Source organism: Aulonocara stuartgranti, assembly GCF_965226115.1.
Source record: "Aulonocara stuartgranti genome assembly, chromosome: 19".
Taxonomy (NCBI): Eukaryota; Metazoa; Chordata; class Actinopteri; order Cichliformes; family Cichlidae; genus Aulonocara; species Aulonocara stuartgranti.
The window spans coordinates 8176877-8199015 of record NC_138955.1 but is presented as its reverse complement, the minus strand read 5'-3'; the positions used below and the strand labels follow the sequence as shown (position 1 = coordinate 8199015).

General features: G+C 40.1%; 1 protein-coding gene across 1 annotated transcript; it reads right to left on the bottom strand.

The window, feature by feature from the left end:
• Positions 1 to 234: 234 nt before the first annotated feature.
• bmp4 (bone morphogenetic protein 4) lies at positions 235 to 10742 on the bottom strand. Its single transcript, XM_082516465.1, has 4 exons — positions 10444 to 10742; positions 6521 to 6643; positions 5511 to 5875; positions 235 to 1733 (listed from the first exon to the last, which is right to left on the bottom strand). The coding sequence occupies exons 3-4, from the start codon at positions 5866 to 5868 to the stop codon at positions 880 to 882; spliced, it is 1212 nt and encodes a 403-aa protein (XP_082372591.1). The 5' UTR covers positions 5869 to 5875; positions 6521 to 6643; positions 10444 to 10742; the 3' UTR covers positions 235 to 879.
• Positions 10743 to 22139: the final 11397 nt, after the last annotated feature.

Here is a 22139-nt window from a genome sequence, read left to right as displayed (position 1 = left end):
GTTTTTCTGCTGGTTTTTGCTCTTCCTTTGATGAGCTGCAATCCATTGAAAGCTGGCGAGATACCAGATAACAAGCCAAACATTCTTTTATTTGGCAAAGACAAAACAGAGAGATTTCTGTGCTCGTCTCTTTTGTTTTAGTAAAAAGTGATTACACCGCAATTAACGTGCCACGGGGAGAAATTTCAGCCTCATGTTTAAATCCAAATTACAAAAGTAATGGGAGATTTAAGGTCAGATTGTAGTTTTTATTAACTCCTTTTTGTTTCTATTACATATACTTTACAATGACGTTTTTACCTTTATGATTTTGTTTTGAGGGCCTTTTCAAAATAATCAGATTGATGTCGAACGTCTTAATTAAAGCCAATACAATTCACCATTGTAACAAATTCACTCAGTGCTCTAATTTATGCAAATACACAAAGGATGCATCATTTGATATTACTGAATGTGTTACTGGAAGCAATTCATATTTTTGTTTATTTTTTTCTATATATAATATGAAAGCAATAAATATTACCAGTAAATAAACTTTACTTTTTAGAGTTTTTACTATTTTTCAACAAAACAAAACAAACAAACAAACAAAACCTTATACAATCTAATGTACATTATGAAAAGTTGTACAGCTTTTTTATGTTTAAAATAAGGATTTATTTTTATTTATTTATTTTTAATATGTAGATATAAATATATATTTTGTCAAAATATATGATATAGTCAAAGAAAAAAAGTGAGACAAACATACATCTCATAAAAGTTATAAATAAGGGTCCAAGTGAACATTTTTGGGAGTAAAGACCTTCCGATTTGTTAGCGCCCGTGTTGCTTTTTTCAGTGCCGCAGTCCAAGCCCACACTTTAGTACGTCTGTGCGTTAGCGGCAGCCGCAGCCCTCCACTACCATTTCCTGGTAGTTTTTAAGGACCACCTTGTCATGTTCATCTAGGTAGAGCATGGAGATCGCGCTGAGCTCTGTTGGCACACAGCAGGCCTTGGGAATATTGTTGTTCACAGAGTTCACCAGTGTCTGAACAATGGCGTGGTTGGTTGAATTCAGATGATCTGCCAGAGGAAAGGGGCATTCCCCGTGGCAGTAATAGGCCTGGTAACCAGGAGGCGCCACTATCCAGTCATTCCAGCCTACATCGCTGAAGTCCACGTACAGCGCATGGCGCCGGCAGTTGCGGTTGCGTTTACGGCCCCGCTGTCTCGGGCTGCGCTTGGTCCGGCGAGTCAGCGGATGACCCTTTCCGTCGTGACCAAAGGTTACCAGGAGGGGGCGTAGCTGCTCCCAGTCTTCACCGGGCTCTTGGTGCAGCGAGCGGCTAATGCGAACGTGTCGGCCCTGGTGGCGTGGAGTCTGGTTGAGGTGCAGAACCTCCACAGCCAGCCCGTAATTGGGAAGTCGTTCACGAGCCCAGCGCAGCACGGCGGGGCTGACGTCAAAGCTCTCCCAGCGCGACGCGTTGTGGCGCACGAGCCGCGTATCCAGTAGCTGTGTGATAAGCTGCCCGGGTCGGGGGGCTTTGAGCACCTCGTACACGTTTATTCGGTGAAGTGCCTGGTCGTCTGAGATGGCATCAGCAATGGCCTCATCAATCTGATGACGGTAGAGCCTCAGTTCTGCGGAAGACAGAAGCTCGTCCTCTGGGATGCTGCTGAGGTTAAACATAAAACGAATGGGCATGGGTCCTCTGTCATCCAGCTCATGTAGCTGCTCCATGTGCTCTGAAATACAGCAAAAAAAAATATTTACTGCAAGCTTAACTAAGAAACTCAATAATTTTGAGACTATGTAAAATAGACTTATACATCCTGAGCAAGGGCAAAAATAGCAAGGGTACAAAATATGTGCAATATCCTGATTCAAAATTGCACAAGTTTACACTCATTTCCTCAGTTAAACAGCAGAATGTTTACTTTTATATGTTATCAAAAGTCACTACATGTTTGACTACCAAGATTTACATTTTATACTTTTTCTGTAATATTTATATCAGTATCAGTGAGTTCTAGCATAATCCTGTTATTGCCAGTTGCCAGTTGCCAGTGACAGGATGAAATGAATGTTACTAGGTTTTGAAGCTAGGGTAGGCAGCACTTTTCCAGCATCTTTCTGCAAAGTAACCACAATAAGCAGACAGAATGCGATTTTTCTTCAGACAAATGCAGGTTCTTCAACAAAATGCGAAGTTGTAAAGTTAAAGAGTGAGGCACCTTGACAGCTCTTTGAAAAGCGCATGTGGCATCAAAGTGTCACTTTAGGGTGCAAAGATTTCCGAGTTTGGTTCCCACCACATCAGTCTTTCAATGTTTTTGGTGATTTTGTTTGGTGGATCTTTGTTGTTTAGTGTCACTACTAAACCTACGAGGAATCCCTGAGAGTCAAAGGATGTGATAGCAGAGTTTGGCGAGTCACATCTTTCTAACCTGCTCAGGTAAGGTAACGTTGTATGAAGACAGCAGTGATAACAGTGGTAGTATGTCGGAGATGAATGGGTTAGAAAAGGCTTTCACGTTTAACAAAAGGGTTTGACGTGTCAGTTAAATATTACTCAGCGGAAAGTGCTGTGCTTATCTGTTGGGAACGCACTTAGGATGGAGAGTGAGACCTGCAGGATAGCAGTGCATTGTAGTTTTTTGTCTTTGCTTTTTCAGGTTTATGCCGACTGCAGTTTAAATGACTGATCAATATTAGTATGCCTTAAGCATCTTATGTGTTTTTCTTTTAATGGCACTCTGTGCAGCAAACTCAGAGAAAGTTAAACATGAAGAACTCTGGTGAATATCTTTGTGGCTGCCATGGCTCAGGCGGTAAAGTAAGATTGTCCACTAACCACAGGGTTGAACGGTTTGTTCTGATCCCAGCCTGTTGCTGGATGCGTGTGCAGAAGGGCTGCAGCAACTTTCAGCAATTACAATGCAATTTCTCCAGAAATTGTTTATCCTGGATTTATCTAACCAAATAATATGCTCCCAAAATCATCACTGCGATATGCACCAAGTTCAGTCTTGCAGATCTGTGCTGGAGAGCCAGCAAGGTTGTTGTTTTGTTCTTTTTTTGTTTTTTACTGGCATGCATCATTTCTCTGGACAAGTCTGATGCTAGATTGTGCAAGCAGCTCTCTGTCCCTGGTGTCATTTTAGGAGGTGGGCACTGTGGCTGTAGCGGTGGTTTATAGCCCCTAATTACGAACGTTTAAGTGTGTTTGTGAAGTCTCACAATCATATTTTTTCAATTCTTCTGGCAATTCTTTTTTCATATAGAGGCTCAAACAGACAGTAAATACATGCAGCCTAATTGGAAATCACAAGTATACTCATTTTTTGTTTCGGGTATTAGGTTTATCAGTGATCACAGGTGTGTATTGTACTTCAGCTGTATTATTTAGGATTTTTTGGAATTATTTTGACTCATCACATTTAAAGGATTTTGAACAGGGGTGCACTCAGTTTTTTTTTGTATACTGTGCAAGCATTGTATGCTTTCTTAAAAATGATTAGATATAAAATCATTTCTTTGTATAAAGATATCCTTTTGTACACTGGAAATATGTTTACTTTGAAAGGCCTCCAGGGTATTCAAGAATATAAATGTATATCGTCCGTGTTTTCTTATCTATCTTTAAGGATTATCCTGCCCTTCTTTCAATGCCTTTCTCTGAGCACTTTGCTGAAACATGCATTACAAGGAGGGTGGTGATTAACGTACCACAGCTACAGTATAAACACAGTGGAGGCTCCCTATTCCACGCACAGTCTGCAGATTTCTGGCAAGATCATCATTGTTGGGGAAAGGAATGTTGTGTCTACTATTTTCCTGCTCAATCCACCCCTGTTATTTCACACCCAGGCCCTAATCTTACCCAGGTGGTTCTCATTATTAAAACCTGCTGTGTTTTTGATTAGCTCTGCAGTTTATTCACTTAAGACATTTATCATTTTCATCATGAATAATCATTAAGGAGTCAGACAGTACAGGAGAATCTCATTTATCTGAAGCCGGTGGGAAAGGAGGTGTTGCGAGAAGACGCGGTGCGTATTCAAATCCTCAACCAAATCAGATTTGAAGTGGGCACTAACACACTTCGTAACTTATGTAAAACAAAGAGATGCCATCAATTAGACCCAGTCAATAAACGTGCCATCTGAATTCAAGGTTAGAGGTTACACAGTTTAACCTGCCTATAAACATGTCTCTTCACATAATCATCCATCTGCTGCAGGCTGCAGTGCCTCCCTATGTTTTGGACAGATCATTTAACTGAGTCATACCATCACACAATGGCGCTGCCATGAAAGCGAGAACTGCCACTCTTAAGGCTTCAGAGCATATTATTAACATAGTTTAGTAAATCAGAAGAAGGGTAAATGCTTGTAGAGGAGTAGAAACCGATGCACAAGCACACATGTGCGCGTGTTCACATTGCATCATATGCAGAAGTTCCTGTACTAGCGGTGGTGCGCTTCCTTTTCTTGCTAGCCTTGCTACGCTACCATTTGAGTTCATGTGGCCGTGCGCTACCTTAGCAACACGTCTGGCAAGGCTGACTCATCCCTACTTCCTCACTCCCCTCTCTATCCATAAATTATTCCCAGTTTTCTCAGTTATCCATGGTACAATTGAGTTCCTTGCTGACTAACAGTGATACATCATTTTCTTTCTTTTCCAAACACATTATCTTTTCAAACTAAGCTTACGTTTCACAGATCACTCAAACTGGACTTTCTCCAAGCCCAGAGAAACCTCTGCATTTGATACTAAAACGGATCAGTCACAATAAACAGAAACCCTTCTAATGTTCCACGCTGTCTATCACACCAGCTTTTTGAGGCCATTTTTCCATCTCGCCAAAGAGTTGCGAGCATCTGCTCTCAGCACCCACATTGTTGGCAGTAGGGGCTTTATTTAGAAGTCTGCAGAGTAGCATTAAAGATAATTGTACGTTGAAGAAGGTCCTTCTAAAAGAGCCCTCCATATAAACTGGAGACATGAGAGAGGAGCACACTACAATTCCCGTCCAAGAACGGGCTTTTTAAAGCCGTGTTCTCCTGGGTGGGGTGAGAAGTGTAAGTCAGTAATATGGAGGTATGCTTTTACTTCAGCTGCTAACCAAACACACAGAGCTTTGTCAAATTAGGCTCTTGAGAGCTTGTCTAGCAGATTTTTTTTTGCCCCTCTGTAGACAGTGTTTGGTGACCACATCCTTAGATTCCTTGGTTATGGTGAGATGGGTGGAGCACTCTTACAATCATGTTTCAAGGGATGTCGGAAATGTGCTTTTTTTAAAACCCCGAATACTAAGCAAACCTCACCCATGCCAGCGCACTGCATTACCACCAAAACTATTGGAATGCTTGGCAACAGCGACCTTGCTGTAAGAGTGGTGTAATGGTTTGTGTGCTGACACTTGTATTTATCATCTCTCCTCCTACTAATGACATTCCTTCTTTCAGTTTTGTGCTCCTTAAAATTGTTTTTCTGGGGTTCATGTGTTTGCTTACCTTCATGGTGGAAGCCCCTCACAGTGTTGGCCCGACTGGCTGACCTTTCTGGGTACTCAAAAGCAATGTCGTGCGCTCCGGCCTCCTCAGCCTCACCCGACTGTAGCCGATAAAGGTCCAGCAGGTAGCGGGGCACAGTGGCTGAACGACTGGGCCGCGGCCGCCTTTTGAGGCCGAACATATGCAGCAGTGTGGCCTCAAAGTCCCGCAACAGTTCATGGCTTTGAGCGGCCGAACGACCCTGCAGGCCAGGTACTTTCTTTTTTCCTTCTTCAGGTATCAGACTAGCATGGTTGCTCTCTCCCAGCAGGACTTGGCATATTAAAATGACCATCAGCATTCGATTACCAGGAATCATGATGTCTCTGGTGAGAGCAGCAGATGGAACAGGAAGATAAATGATTAAAAAAAGGGCTAAATAGAGCAGATATAAAGGCAGCTATAAGATTTGTCTTACCCTCCATCCAAAACACCATTATTTTCTCTTGTATAAATGTTCCCACTAAAGGCAGACTAATTAGTTTCAATAGTCCAGTCTGCCTTGTTTACAGTAAAGTAGTCTCCGATCAGATAGACCATTTAGAGTTTATCTTTATCCTCCAAAGGTAAACAGCTAGCTCAAGAACCCATCTTTTTTTTTTTTTTGAATGGAATCTCAGGGCCATTCCTCCCCACTATCTCCCTTCCTCCTTGTCTCCTCCACTATAATTAGACAAATAAAAGAGGCAGCCCTGGGGTCTAAGCAAATTCTTAACTTGATAAAAAGTCTCGGTCTTAAGACATTCTGCTCAAACAAACCATGGCCCAAACCTGGGACATTGTGCCACACACTTATAAGAAAAAGCTCTTCCTCAGGCACGTGGCTCGCCCAACACCCCTTAGGGACCTTCAGTCCAAGTCTGGATAGACGCCACATAAATGAGTGAGTCAGCAGACAGAGAGAAGGGAGATGCAAGATTTAGCAGCGTGTCACATGCCGCAAATTTAAATGGCATGGCCCACTTACTTACCGACAGAAAATAAAGCATGGGGAAACAGTCCATGTTTGTTGGGAGCAGGCAATGGACCCGTTCTTCTAGGAAATGTCAGGTGGCGTTGGGTGGCTGCAGGAGAACTTTGAAGTGACCCTGTTCCTGAAAGATGAAGGCAAAAAACACAGGGATATTGTGAACTGACACTTGCAAACACTTGAGGTTGTTACATGGCATTTCTTCAAAGAGTAGCACAGGAGCTTGTGTATGTGTGTGTTTATTGGTGAGAGAGAGACCCAGTGTCTCTTTAAGGCTTATCATTTTGGCTGGTGGGTAAGCTAGCTATTTGCTGTAAGTGGAATGTAAGTAGGCATGTGCTACAACACAGACAGCAGATACCTAATGCTTGACACCCACCTTGGTAAGAAAATACAACTTATTCAATGCTTACATCTATTTCAGAGACACCCATTTGAAAAGCAGCTTCCTACTTTACATTAATGACAAGCTAAAAATCTGATTAGCGCCAGGTTCAACAGAAAAACGTCAGAACCCACAGAGCACAAAACAAGTCTGATCACAATTAGCAAACTCTTTATTCAAGATAAGAGGGCTGTTGGTTTACTAAAACTGAAAACCCACTCAGCCTTTACCCCTCCAAGCGACTGAGTTGACCTATTTTAGACAAGGAACTAAACAGATTCTTCTTAGAAGAGCTTCTCTTCCATTTTAGAGCTCGCATCGGTTGTGACTCTGATGGCAGGACTTCTCTACTTTGATAACACTGTACATACAGTAGTACATTCACCACTGATGTACGCATGATATACTGAGCAGAATGTGCTTCTAGAAGACTAATTTAAAAATATATATATAACACTTCCACACACAAAAAAGAACCACTTTCCAAAAAGGGAAAAGTCAGAGCTTTAACAGGCAGGTTTAACAAGAACAACATGGATCAAATGATTCAGTTTGTACACCTCATTTGAAGTGTTAAGTGCTGCTGAATCGCACTAACAAGGTTACTGAATTTTAAGTGACCACAACAACAGCATCATGGAACAAACACTCCAAAGTGACACAAGGCTTCGGTCATCATTTGGATCTTGTTCCACTGGAGCACAACCAAGAATTACTGCACAGTGAGGAAGCATATTAGCTCACACTCTATCTGCGTGTGTGTGCGTGTGTCACATACAGTTTGTGTTTTTCAGCTTGCTAGCATGCCTGGCTTCATATCTATGTGATTAACTTGCCTCCTGCATGCCTCACTATACATGCAATCTAGGATCTATTTCCCTAACGGTATTAGACTTTGACCTCGGTTTGACCCTCCTTTTCTCGGTCATGACACAAGATCCACTGTGCAAGAAGAGAGGGTGACATGCAGTGTGCGCGCGCACGACTGCAAAACGCAGCGCATGCATTGACGTGCGTGTCCGCATAAGTGTGTGCCACCATTTGCATGTTCGTGAGAACTGCAGCAAAAAGAGTGAGGAGGATTCAGAACATGATCAGCTCTATTACCCATGGGGTGAGGGGATAAATGTGTGTGTGTGAGAGAGTCTGTGTGTGTACATCTCTGACAACAAACGTTCATTGTACAGAGAGGGCCTCTCCCATGATTACAGGGATTCATAGCACTCAAAAACACTGACCATACAGAACATCTTGTAACTGTAACCAGCCACTGACAAAGCTGCAGGCTAAAACAGACAGACACTCAAAATGGTGTGATGATGATGAAAGAAGATGTAAGGCAGACAGGGAGTAACGCTCAGCTCTGTGTCTCTCAAGCCAGTGTGCTCGTGTTTACTGGCCTGTTTTCACCAAGAGCGATAAGAAATAGTTTTACACCAAATTCTTAAAAAAACAACAACAGCAGCAAAAAAATCGCCACCCACACCTCTGCACTCATCATAAACGTGCAGTCATTTATTGCCCTCTCAATCAAACAAACGAAAACAACATGAGATTATAAAACAAAGCTGGACACACAGAAAAGCTTTCCACTAAGTGACAGAAATACATTTTGCAGCAACCGTTGCAGACCAGGCTGCAATTAGGCTGCAGCAGTCAAACTGCCCTTGGCTTTGCTTGATCCCCCTTGGCCTCTCTCATTCGTTCTCTCTCTCTCTCTCTGTCTCTCTCTGACCAGAGATAATGTGATCAGACTATGCACATGGCTCTTCAGATGTGTTTCCTGAGGAATTTGACAGTGATGGTGGGAGGGAGGATGGGAATGAGGGAGGGAGAGAGGGAGGAGAGCAACAGGTCACTGTGGAACAGTGATTTTATCATTTTAGTCACAGGGTTCTACTTATTGATTGATCAGTGGCAATGTCTATGCTTAATTCCGGTTGCTGCCTGTATAATTAGAAGACATTTATGTCTTTGAATGGTAGTCCCAAAATAATGCCATGTTCTTGGAATGAGCAATAGGTAAAGAAAACACACACACACACACAACCCCAAATGTCAAACACTTTTTCTTTTTTTTTCTTGTCTTTTTTTTTTTTTGCTTTGTAGTAACCAAATTAACAAAGCTAAATAATAATATTTAACCAGTCAGCCTAAGAAAATTCTATATTTTATGTGCAGGTTGGGATATTTTTTAAATTTCTCAAGTTCGAAATTACAACATACAATGATGTTTCTCTGGCATTATAAACGAAAGGCAAAAAGTCTGAGGGAAAAGATGAGGTGTGTGGGATTTTTTGATGTATCCTGTCGGGTTTTTTTCCTTTTATTGAAAAATAAAGAGGAAAGTGTCAATGGCACGTTTTTTCTTTTAAATTAAAAAAAAAGTGTGTTGTTAATTGTGCGTTAATAACGGAAAACCCAGAACAATCAGACGGAGGCTGACAAGGAAAATGACCGAAAAAAATTAAAGCCATCACCAGAAGTGACATGTGACTTCTTTATATATAATATATATATATGTGTGTGTGTGTGTGTGTGTGTGTGTGTGTGTGTGTGTGTGTGTGTGTGTGTGTGTGTGTGTAAAAGTAATTCTAAAATTAATTTATTTGGCCATTCTGCTCCTCTGCAGTTCACGAGATGAATTTGAGTTGCAAACTAAACTGAGTGCCAAGGAGACCGGGCGTCCGCAGGCCGCAATTTTCCCTGCTGCAGTTTTACCGGATTAAATGACAGGATTTATCTTTACAACGACTTGTTGCAAACAGATGAAAAACACGTGAGTGGACAACAAACCGGACTCACATCTGCAAGACTCTGCAGCTGTAATGTATTAGCATTTCATGTTTTCGCAAGCATTATGTCATTACTGGACATCAGCTCGGTCACCTGGCGCAATTATGCGTCAATTATTGTTCAAAACCCGTGCGGTAAAATCTTTTGCGAGAAACCCCCCAACTTATTTTCATTATCGCTCATCTCTGATCTGTCAACCTCCATCGTTCATACGAGCCTTCATACTTGGATGACAAGAAGCAGTTACAGATGTTTAATCAGTGTTAAACTGAATTATAAAATGCATACACGTGCGCAACGCTGGCGATTTCAATGAAAGACATAAAAAACAGAACAGCAAAATCTGACGCTGTGTTTGGACATGACCTCATCTTGATTTGTCATCGGCTCAAGTCTCGGGCACAATAACCTGTTACTTGTTTGGCCATGATCACAGCGCCATTCGTTCCAAAATGCACTTTTATATCGGTTTTTGAATGAGTTCCGCGCGCTGTGAGTGTTTTTTATGCCCATTTATTCTCGCGCATTTATCCCGGAACGGTGTTTAAACTCTCAGCGGAGTCGCTTAAATGCGCACAAAGGAGAGACCCAAACTTAAAGTAACAACACTTCAGCGAGAGCCTCTCTTGCTCAAAGATGTGTGTGTCTGTATGTTGTTGCTGTTGTTGTTGTTGTTTTTTTTAAGTTTCGCTGTTGACTCTTTGATGTGTGTAGTCTAAATGTGTCGTTTGGTGAGCGCTTACCATCAGTAGAGGTACAGGTATCCTCGAATGAAGTGAATATGAAAGGGAAGGTGTAAGGCAGTCCAGGCGTAACGCCGAAAAAAAGCCGAAATGTGCCTTAAAGGAGAAATTATGCGCCTTTTTGGCTCATTAATCCTTTAGCGACACCTCAGAACGGACAAGAGGAGTGAAGGCCGGCGCTCGGGCTCTGCAGCGGGGCTTCTTATTCGTCTCCAGTGCGGCTCACTAGGGCGATCGGCGCGCAGGACGGCAGGCTTTCAAATGATCCAGCATCTATGGCCCCTTGCAGTTTTTATGTGTCCGCCCAATTTACCCTCTCTGCCTCCTCCTTCCTCCTTCCTCCACGACCCCCACCTCCCTCATCTGTCTCAAACACCTTGGATAACCCCCCCTTCTCTCCTCCTCCTCCTCCTCCACTTTAAATAAAGACAACTCACTGCGCTTTTCCCCCCTTTTCACTATGTGAAACTTTGCATTTTGTCTTTAAATAACGCCCAGCGGGTCAAATGCCCGGTAAGTCTCCATATGCAACGTGTTAGTGACCTAACCTAAAATAAATAAATAAATAAACGCCTTGCGTACCTGCAGATGTAAACAACTGGTCTACTTTAAAAATGCTATGCATATTTAATTATTAAAAAAAAATATATATATATATACACGTGGCCACGTGCGTACATTTTTATTGGTTAAAGGCTTTTTCTTTAATCCTTCATCAAAATTTATGAAATGTATTCAAAGTGATTGGCTTCCCCGATATAAGCGATGTGTTCCCACTAATGTACAACTTTACAAAATAGCTTTTCTGCCTCTTGCACTTCTTATTGTTATCGTCATTTGAAATTATTCCACGATCGCATGCCGTGGATCCATGTTTCGATAGTGCTTTTGATGAGGGGTTTCACGGAACTTCATGACTGCTCTTTAAACTTAGTAGAGGGTTCATTTAACATATAGACATTTTATATGACTGGTATCACCGTGTTATGTACTTGTGTAACATTTCAATCACTGCCTAACCCCACAGTGGGCCATCTGTCTGAATGATTTTAAAATGACTGTCGTTTTAGAACTACGGATGTGGAACGGTGATAAAGAAAATGATATTAATAAAGCAGATAATCACAATTAATACCACGTACTAAAAAAGATCTAAATTCAGCCATAATGTTCTTTTCAGTCCTGTTTTTTTTTTTAAAGTATGACTGAAATTATTCCTTGAAGGATTCCGTTTGGCGAACCGCTGCTTAAAAAGATAAAAATCCGTTTCCCCGTGTTATGACTAAAACGTTTCTGCTCCTGTATATGTTTAAAAAGCATTTAAAATGTGCCAGAAACATTACAGATTTGTTTTAGTTTGTTTGCAGTCTTAATAAATATTATCTCCACTTGTTCTTTCCCAGATTTTAGTCTTCCAGCATTATGCACTGTATACATGTGCATTTTGTCTTTTTGATGAGACCTTGCTCATTTATTTTTCGTCAGACTTAGAGCTTTTTTTTCTTTCCTGTTTTTTTTTCTTTTTTTCTTTTTTGATCCATATTTAACCACTTTTAACTGAAGATTTAACAGCTTGAATAATCACACCAGTGCCCAAGAGTCTATATTTAATATTACAGGTTTGTAGGGTTGGCAAGAGTTAGAATGCATAGATGAGTGTCAGATAGGTCGTGCAGTTTCAGTTTTACTACAGTACTACAGTTACTGTATTATTCTTTGTATAATGTAACTTAAAACTTCCTGTTGTTAAAAAAAAAAAGATTCACCTGCATTCATTTGGTTGTGGTTCCCCACTGAGTTGCAGTATTGTTAAAATTGCATGTGATGTACTGTGTATCACACATTGGTGCAGGATGAGTTTTAGACTGTAAAACTGCTTTGTAAAGCTGTGCATGGTAGAATTAGGAAGGGGTTGTTGTATTGTTTTACAAAAAAAATCCACTGCGGTCACTCTGGATATTTAGGAGTGCTATTCTGCCTCCTTATTTTCGATTTCTTTGATTTCTAAGGTGCATGGAGAGCATCCAGTCTTCTATCAACAAGTACTACCACAGCATAGAAATCAGAATTACGTGAGCAAGCTTGTGTGCAGTAAGTGGTGCTAGGCTAAAACAGACTTTATAGCTGGATGGCTTTCACATTAATCCAGTTTTCTGATTCACTTCCTGTCTTACATTAAGATTGACAGCATGAATGACATGAGTCCGTGCTGATACAATGTCTGTAATGCAACACAAACATCTTTTCCATATTGTTAATAGCTTTAAATTCTTTACTTTTTTTTATTAGTTTTTAAACGAATAATCTTACAGATTGCCCTTTTAGAGATGTTTTCGCTATTAAACTGGTTCCTCTCAAGTCCTTAAGCCCTCTTCATCATGTTGATTGCCATTCAGAGATTCAGTCCTATTTGACTTTAGGTTTTATGATTAATTAAAGCAAAAAAAAAGAAAAAAAAAAGACAAACCAACAAAAAGAGTGTGTTTCCTTCTCGACAGTTTATTTAATGTGCGGGTGGAAATTCCAACATAATAATCCTCTCGGTGTTTTTAGGTGAATTAACAATGGACAGGATGTTTCTGTGAGGTCAAAAGATACAAAGACGTATAAGGCTGCATCAGGGTGATGTACGTAACCTGTGGTTGTCTCATCCATCAAAACAAGATTACACCAGCATGACTTTGTATTGCAAGTTTTAAACAGAAGATAAGCTTCAAACTAGTGAAGTAAACACAAACAAGCGGAAAAAAATAAAAACAAAACCTGAATTATGGCGCAATTTATTTTGGACAGATAAGATAAAACTCAATCCATCCTGTACCAGTGAAAAAAGAAAAGTTAAACAGTTCAAGCACACGTCACCTGTCAGATATGATAGATGTAAAGTATGTTATTTGCCTGCATGAGAGTGGATTTCATTTTTTTTAGATGATTAAAAAACAGTTGTCTCAGTAAAGCTCTAAGATCTTTATTATTATTATTATTATTATTATTACTATGTAGAATATTTTTTACTCATACTCATCGTATGGGTATGAACACACATATATTCAAACTTTAAAAAATATTCTACTATATTCTTTGTGATCCTTTTACATTAAAGGTGAGATTTTTTAAAATCCAAAATACACCACAAGTCACCCTAAAGTGGACTGAAAGGTTAACTTTCAAAACTGTCTTGAGTGCAAGTAATGTGGTGGATGCCCATTCCAAGCTGTTGACTGGGTTTAGCCTCTTTGAGCTCCTCAGATACGAAGGAGATTATCAAATGTGGGCGGCTTAGAACCACAGGTAGTCAGTGAGGAGCTTTCCCACTGCTTGCACCTCTGAGTCCAAAGTTTTCTATAGATGGCAAAAAAGTCCCGAAATGTCAAATTCAGGCATGTAAAAACATCAGCATTCTGGTAGCGCGAACATCTATTGAGGAAGGTAGAAGTTGCATGGAAAGTTCACCCTGTTTTTCTTTTCTTTGACTAAACTGAGCAGGTCAAAGAGCTCACTTATCTTCTGACATTTGCCTGCAGCTATTTGTGGGGAAAGGTCAGCAGCTTTGCTGTTTTAACGTAAGCTGGGAGAGTGGAGTGATTTCACCTACCTGTGTCACTAAATCCTGCTCGGAGCTGCTCACCTGTGAACACCAGCCCTTAATCAGCAGCGGCTCAAAGGTGACCCGAGCACCTAGACCTCCAGCCTGATGTCATAACACACCTTAATTTTCTCTTTTTTTCTACCTCAGAGGCTCTGCAAAGTGCTCACTAGTGCAGACACGCGCCACAGCCATTGATCAAACCTCAGCTTTCACTGCTAATGCTTGGATTTCTCACTGGAACATTCTTCAGCACAGCTGCCTCGTGTTTCTTTGGGTTCTCGGGCTGAGGGTTGCTTGTCCTGTAATCCCCTAACCCAGCCTTGAGACCTAAAAGTCTGTAAGTGGTGTGGGGGGTTCAGGGAGGGAGACAGACAAGGGAAGCAAAGTCTGAAGATAGATTGGACAAACTATTTTAATCCCTGTAATGGAATTGGCATGTAAACTCATGAACCTAGAAGTAAACAAAAAGAAAATGGAGAAGAATGGATGTTGAACTGATCTGAGCCTCTCTGGGATAACTGTGTTGAAACTCTTCTTTCCCCCACCAAACTGCTTCCAGTCTCTTTCACGAGAACAAAGGTGGCCCAGCGTCTTTTCCAGCCCACCCCGTTCAACAGATGTCATGCTTAAATAAACCCTACAACTCCCCTTTTACAAAGAATGTTTAAGCAAAAAGTTGCCGACCCACTTGGGGTTTTGTTCTTCTGTAGTCAAAGAAACACACAAAAACTTTAGCAAAGACAGTATCAGTGACCTTTTGAGTTCACAATAAAAATAAGCCATGCCAAGTCACCTCTTATTGGCACTCTTGCTGGAAAATATCATCAGACCCGTAACAAAGAGAGATCATCAGTGACACTCGGGCATATGAGATTGAGGCTCTGTGTGTCAAATGATGTGGAGCTGTGAGTGAGAGGACTTTAATGTCTGTCCATCTCATGCTGTCACTGGTGCAATCCTGCCCCTGCCAGATGTTATCAAAGAGACCTGGTCAAGTGAGCTGCAGAAGGGGGGCTTTTTGAGCCTTTCCCTCTCTCTGTCAGGGTGCAGGAAGATACACTTGGGCTTCAACACTGTCCAGACACAGCCTGAGTGCAGCAACGCCTGATGCCGGGACTCTGGGGGGTAACGCTGGGAAACTTTCTCAATGGATTAAAAAGCTTTTTTTATCACCATTTGGATTGGCACTTGAAGATACTCCTTTAATCTGAGAGGGGGAATTGACTTTGGCCACACCGCAGCCCCTAAGAGGCCAAGCAAAGAGGTAGCAGAATAAATTCTCCAGTGGTGAGAACTTCACAAGTGTCATGTTCTGGAGCTTGAGAGAAAAATAGATTAGGCTTGAATAGATGGAAATCAACCAGGAATAGAACATAATTAAATAACATGGATGCAGAAGGCTGATACACTGCCCTGAGAGATCCTGTGACCAGTGTTTCAAAACTGAATATCTAGGATTCTTTTTGGATAAGAACGACTGTGTAATATTCTCCAAATCAAGTTATGAGGTCACCGTACAAAGTTGCCATTCAGCAAGAAAACTGCTGCCATATTTTACTTTCTCAAGCCATAATAAAAAGAAAGGCAGATCTTTCCAAAACTTTACTAATCCATTTTTCAGAAAGTTACGTACCACCTTCAGTGACCCCGGCTGAAAGCAGAAAGCTGTATCAGAATGAGAGACACAAATCAGACTGCCTATCTACTCTTTAATTCTATCAGTGACAAAGAGCCTAACCTCATAAATCATAAATGGGCCACAGAAGAGCCGCAGCTCCCCCAAATGAACCAACACAAAATTCAAAACTTACCAGAAGTGAAGTACATTCAAAGCTTCTGCTCTAATTTAAAATGTTTCCACTTTGTTATCTTTTCGCTCCAAAAACACACGAGTGTTAACAGTATCTTTTCGAAACTTGACATTTAATGTAGTGCGTAAATCACTCCGGCGACCTGTTGTCCTTTTAAGAATGTAATTACATACTTTCAAATAAAACTTAAAAGGATCTGACAAGTTTTAAAATGCAGTGTGTGCTCTCAAGACGGAGGGAAGGAATTCCAAGCAGTTGGGATATGCTAACATCCCTGTGTGGGCGAAGAAGACATGATAGTGTTGAAATGAAAGAAGGAAAAACTGAAAGAAATATAAAATTAAAGGTAATCAATGCTGCATTCACCGATATTATCGTGAATCTGGGTTCTATTTTTCATCATAGATGTCAAATACTACTATTGAGGGTTTACTATATTTGTGAAATAGTGAAGATCACAGTGGTAGGAGAGACCCTCAGACATCAATCCCACCACCTCATTTAATTATTTATAATCTACGAATGATACAGTACTGTGCAAAAGTCTTAAGTTACAGTCATTTCTTTATCTTTTAATAGGCAAATGGTTGATAGAAATTTATTGAAACATGTGTAAACATAACACGCTTGTAATTATTTCTAACAATTGGTGTGGCCACCTTTACTCATCAGGCTGAGACATGTCAAAGCTTCCCTTTATTTGTTGCCTTTTCTTCCATTCTCTGTCAAGATGGTCTCACATTGTTTTAATAATTTTGATGTCCGAGCTCTGGAGAGGGCAATCCATGACCGATAGTGTTTTGTTGTGTGTTTTTCCACCGAACTATGCTTTTACTGCATTGGCAGTAAAAGAGATCACTTGTAAAAGAGATCACTTGTATTTCAGATCACTGTCATGCTGAAAAAAGAAGCGTTTCAGATGATTTTGCACGGTGGATCAAAATCTGGCCATAATTTTCTGCGTTCATAATTCCATCAGTCTTGATAAGATCTCCAACACCACTGGCTGAAATGAAGCCCTGAACCATAACAGAGCCTTCACCGTGTTTTACAGATGGCTGTAGACACTCACTTATTGATGATTGACAACGTTGTGATGATGTAATGTGACAATAAAAGTGATTTGATTTGATTTTGATTATTTGAACCTAAATTACACATTTGGATTTTAAGCCTGTCAAACTGTGCTACCTAAAAAAGATTCAGTTGAAGAAATTGAACAAATGCCCTATCTCTAAGCTGCATTCTCTTTCAAAAGTTTTGGGAAATATAGTTTATACTCAGTTGAAGACTTTTGTTTTTTGGAAAAGCATGATCTCCTGAGGTTTGAAATCCTTCCTAGCACAGAGTTACACTGTTACAGGTCTTTAATGATATTTTCCTGGTATCTGATTCTGGTGACTACGTGATTTTTCTTCTGCTTGATCTAACTGTGATACATGGACCTGGTATTTCATTTACAGCATCTTGAGAGTATCCGTGCGTGTGCTTTGGAAGGATTTCTGCTGGCTCTGATTCCTCCTCCACTCCCCTGCTACACGGGGTTCCACAGGGCTCAATTTAAGGGCCACTGCTTTTTGTACTTTATCTACTTCTACTTGTATCCATTCTTAGAAAGCATAGAATCACCTTTCACTGCTATGCTGATGACAATCAGATCAATGTGTCATTAAAGCAGAGGGATGTTTCTCTCTCTTAAATACTGCATGAATAAGTCTAGCTTTTTTCATTTAATTCTAGGCAGCATTTTCAGAAAGTAATATATGCCTTTATTAGGTCTCAGCTATATTACTGCAACACACATTATGTTGGACTTAGTAAATCTCATCTTCAAACACATTTGTACTCTGTAGTCTTCAACTCAGGAAGACGCACTGTTTTTATTGGTGTTGTTTTTACTTTTCAGTGTATTTATTTATTCATTCTTGTGCACAGCACGTTTTTTTATTATCTTAAAGAGCTTTATAAATGAAGCTCGTATGGTAAGATGTGTTTCTGCAACAGGCTGCTCATAAAAAAGTGCCATAAGATACAGAATAAATTGGTTGTTTGCTAATCGTCTGTTATGTGTAGACACAACACTGGTTTATCCCTTGAGTTAGGTGCCTTTTTAATGTTTAGATGATTCATAGGTCAATTTTAAGTGACATACCAAAAACAAAAAAAAGGGAGAGGGAAGAAAAGAAACTATTGCTCAAGACCACTTTAAAAATACTTTTAAGTAAGTAAGTAAGGTAAGTAAGTAAGTAAAAGTCTGGCTCCTTTGATCCAGAGTGTAAATAAATGAGGAGTGGTTTATGAATTTTGCACAGCATTGTATGTTTCTTAATACTAGGGTAAAAACCTTCTACTAATGTAGGCTGTTGCTGTAAGTTAAATAGCTAGACTTACTCATTATTACAGCTTACTCTGGGCAAATAAACACACTGTCCAAGTCATTTCCTGAACTTTTTCTGGTTTGTTTTGGTTAAAAAAGAGACTAAATGTCAACTTTTGTTCTTACTAGAGATCAGTATTCACCTCTTTGTCTGTGAAGAAATCTAAATCTTAACAGTTTGGGGCATTTTTTTGCCAAATATTAAGCTGTGATTAATGTTCTTAGTTTAGCAAATAATCATTTCTGATCCATGTTAATATTAACAGACTATTGGACTCACAACATTTTTCTTCTAAATGTGGACAAAATATTTAAAGCTTCTTTTCGGTTTGCCCTACAGGCCTGTTCATGCCATCAGTTAAGAAATTCTTTTGTAATATTTCGTCTGTTTACATGATTTTTATCTGTGTATTTTAGTGTCTTGTTCCAAAAAAATTGTTCCTGATTATATGTTTCACAGGTCAAAGTGTTTAGTGGACTACTGGTTGCTAGCCACGGCTTTACTTTCCAAGTAATCTGCAGATGTTGGGTAGTCAGCTCACTGACTGATTATGTGCTTGACTGATATGTCAAAACACTAATAAAAGCACCATCAATTGATTTATTAGGAGAGACCGATCTGTTTATCAAACTTGGATATTTGTCAAAGTGAATTTGTTTGCAATGTCAACAGTGCACAAAAGCTGGATGTTGAATCATAGTGCAGCATGTCAAAGAAATGTATTTGCGATCGGCTTATTCACTCATATAACGTGACGCTGGATGTTTACACCGCTTATTTTGGACCTTATCTGAAAAGTGTGGAAGCTAGAAATGATACATTTCCTTTCAGTGATACAGTATATTCACCAGTTTAATCTAGTCTGAGCAAAGCCCCTGTGTTTGTGAGTTTATAAGGCTGAGTGAGGCTCAGTCTCCAATGACTCACTCCTGACGTAATATTTCATGGTGCAGTCAGATGTTACTCTCAGGGGTGTCTGGCTTGCTGCTTGGGATTTGGAAGTAGGTGGTGAGGCGATTAGGTCACCGCACTGCTTAGAGATCCAGGAATGCTGTAACCCAGGTTTTGGGATCTGCTCCATTTATGATCTCTCTGTGAGAACCAGTATGTTGCATGCTCGTGCCACACGCTTGTGTTAGAGCAGAGTAGCCTCCAGGTTCCACCCAGCACCATATTTCTAAACCAAAAGGGATTTTTACACACTTTAAAGAGAGAACCTTTCAACTTTACTTTGGGGGCAGCAGCATGTAATTGCTTTTGCTGGAATTGCTGACGTTTTAGGAGCGGTCGGAATATCTTGGCGAAGCCAGTGGCAACAAAGCTCTGATGCTTGGAAGCATCAGCCTGTTGTGGTTGCTTTGGGAGGAAATTCTACAAATATCACCATAAAGTGACATAAACATTCTCAAACATCATGTCAGTGTGAAGTGAAGCTATATAAACCCTTTTGCAAATACACAGAAATAATAAAAAGCACGTTATTTAAGCAGTCATAGGATATGGAATTTTAGGAAAAAAGGTACAAGGAGAAGGGGAGGACTACTGAAGAATTCTCTTTTGTAGGATATCCTATGATCTTTTTCTGGATGGCTGACTGAAAACTTAATTTCTAGCTGGGCCTGTAATTGTAGGTCATTTTGCTCTATGAGTGCAATTGCAGATTTGATAAACAAGATCCCCTGGCAGTGCAGTGTTTACTTTCAGGGCCTTGATTTGAGAGCTGAAGTTCAGGGGTGGGATACAGTTTGCCCCACATACACTCACACAGACTGGCTAACATAGCATACGGCACAGTATGAATGCAAAGACACATGATCCTGTGGCAGGGCTCATTCCACTTTCTTAGCCTGCTGTTGCGCTCACTCCCAGCACATTTTTCTACTGTAAAGATTCAATCTTTAAATGCAGGCTACAAATTTAAAAAGCAAATAACACTGTATGTTTTAGCAAACATTACCCAATCATGAGTAAATAGTAAATCTGCAGGGGAGCTATTTTCAGACACAAATTAGTTGTGCTACTGACTATTTATGGCAACAGGACGATTCACTCACAGGAAAATAACTGCACCCATGCTCATGATACTGAATTAGCATTTCGTTTAGTACTAAAAAAAAAAGCATCAAGCCTACAGAATAGGAATGCCACATCTGTGATGATGATGAACTGAATCCCAGCTGGGAATTAAGCATAAGGTGATGTTTGAATTTCCTGATTTAAATTTACGGTTTGCACTTCTAGCATCCTTTTGTGTAGCGCGAGTCAGAAATTTATGAGGCCGGATGTAAGCTGAGTTGTTGAGTGCTGGGAAGCTCTTAAATACGTGCTTAGTCATATTACTTGTTTTCACGTCAAATCAAGCTTTAGGGTGAAAGCAAGCTTCTGAGGAGCCTGTGACGCAAGTGCGATGGAACGTGAGAGGGAGTTTGGTTGTGTAGTAAAGAGATGCTCCAATCTCTGCAAACAAACATAACTGAAACAAAAATAAAGCTAAAGAGAGGAGGACAAAGCGGGCAGATTTATTCGCTGGAGTTTCGGAGACATCTTAATGGATCCAGTTAACTGAAGCCACATTTTTCTCCTCTCGGTGCTTAACCGCTGGGGCTGGTTGACATGACACAAATTTTCCGTGGACAGTAAAATAAATAAATAAATAAACAATGGGTCGGTGATTCTAAAATGAGTCAAGAGCATTAAGAGTAGTAGTACGTTTTTGTGTACTCCATCTGCATTAGGGCTGCCGCTGATGATCTCAAAAATACAGCGACTTAGGCAGAGATGGTCCATCCTCTCACCTCAACTCAATCCAGTTATCTTCATATTATACCAGGTACAGTTGCTATATAATGTAAGGTAAAGAGCCTACAATATTAGTGCAAGAATCCCCACAATTAGACCACCGGATCCAGCTGTAAACATAAGTTTCATTAAAATGAAAGTTTAATCTTAAAATTAGGATCAGTGTCTGTCTCTCAATCCCAAACTGGGAGCTTTGTGAGTTAAAGAAAATGTTCTCCAAGATTTTCCAAGTTAATGGAATTTGTATTAATTCAATTCAGTTGTATTCATGTAGCACCCAATCACAACAACAGTCAGCTCAATACTCTATATTGTAAGATAAAGACTACAATAACCCCCAACACTGAGATGACCCCCAACGAGGAAGCACTTGGCAATAGTGGGAAGGAAAAACTCCCTATTAACAGGAAGAACCATGCCTAGGGTAGGGACATTAGTAACCTACACCAGTGCTGTTTCTGTGCCATGATTCACTCTAAATCCTGAGTGAAATTCTTCAAATAAACGATTCCTCTCCAAATGGTAATTTTAAACAAATCCTTTGAGAAGGAATTTAAATGAAGATCAAAAGTTTCTAAAACTTTCACTGACATCAGTGAGACGGGTGTTCATTTTTTTTTCTATAATGGTTCTATAACGTTTCCTGTTTTCCTCTATTAGTACAGAACGGTAAGTAGTATGTATGTGGTGAGCTTTTTTTATGTGTAAGAAACTAGCTTCCCCAGGGTGTAATTCTTTTAATTGAAAGCCTTACTTTTATAAGGAATAACGTCGATTTGTGAATCGGATGTTCTTTTCCAGGATCTCAAAGAAAAAAAAACTTCTGCAAAGTCCCTTTTCTTGGAAAATCTAACTTATAAAGATTGTGTGTTTGTGTGCACATCAATAACCCTTTATCATCCAGGAAACACAAATATGCCACTTCTGTATTGACGCATGCAAACATCGTATTCCTTTAACAAAAGGCCAAATGTGCTCACATCCAAGCCACAAAATAAAAGCTTGCTGGAAAAAAGTTAAATAAAAGCACCACAGTTTTAGTGATATTAGCCAGAGTAATGATACATGTGTCCGTGTTATTCCATGTGTTGTTGTCTTTAGTGGTTTGGCTCACTTTAA

Excerpts from the sequence above, each read along its gene's own strand:
- bmp4 (XM_082516465.1), bottom strand. The coding sequence starts at position 5,868 with ATGATTCCTGGTAATCGAATGCTGATGGTCATTTTAATATGCCAAGTC. Across the intron at positions 1,734-5,510 it reads GAGGGGCTTCCACCATGAAG|AGCACATGGAGCAGCTACAT; the intron begins GTAAGCAAACAC and ends GCTGTATTTCAG.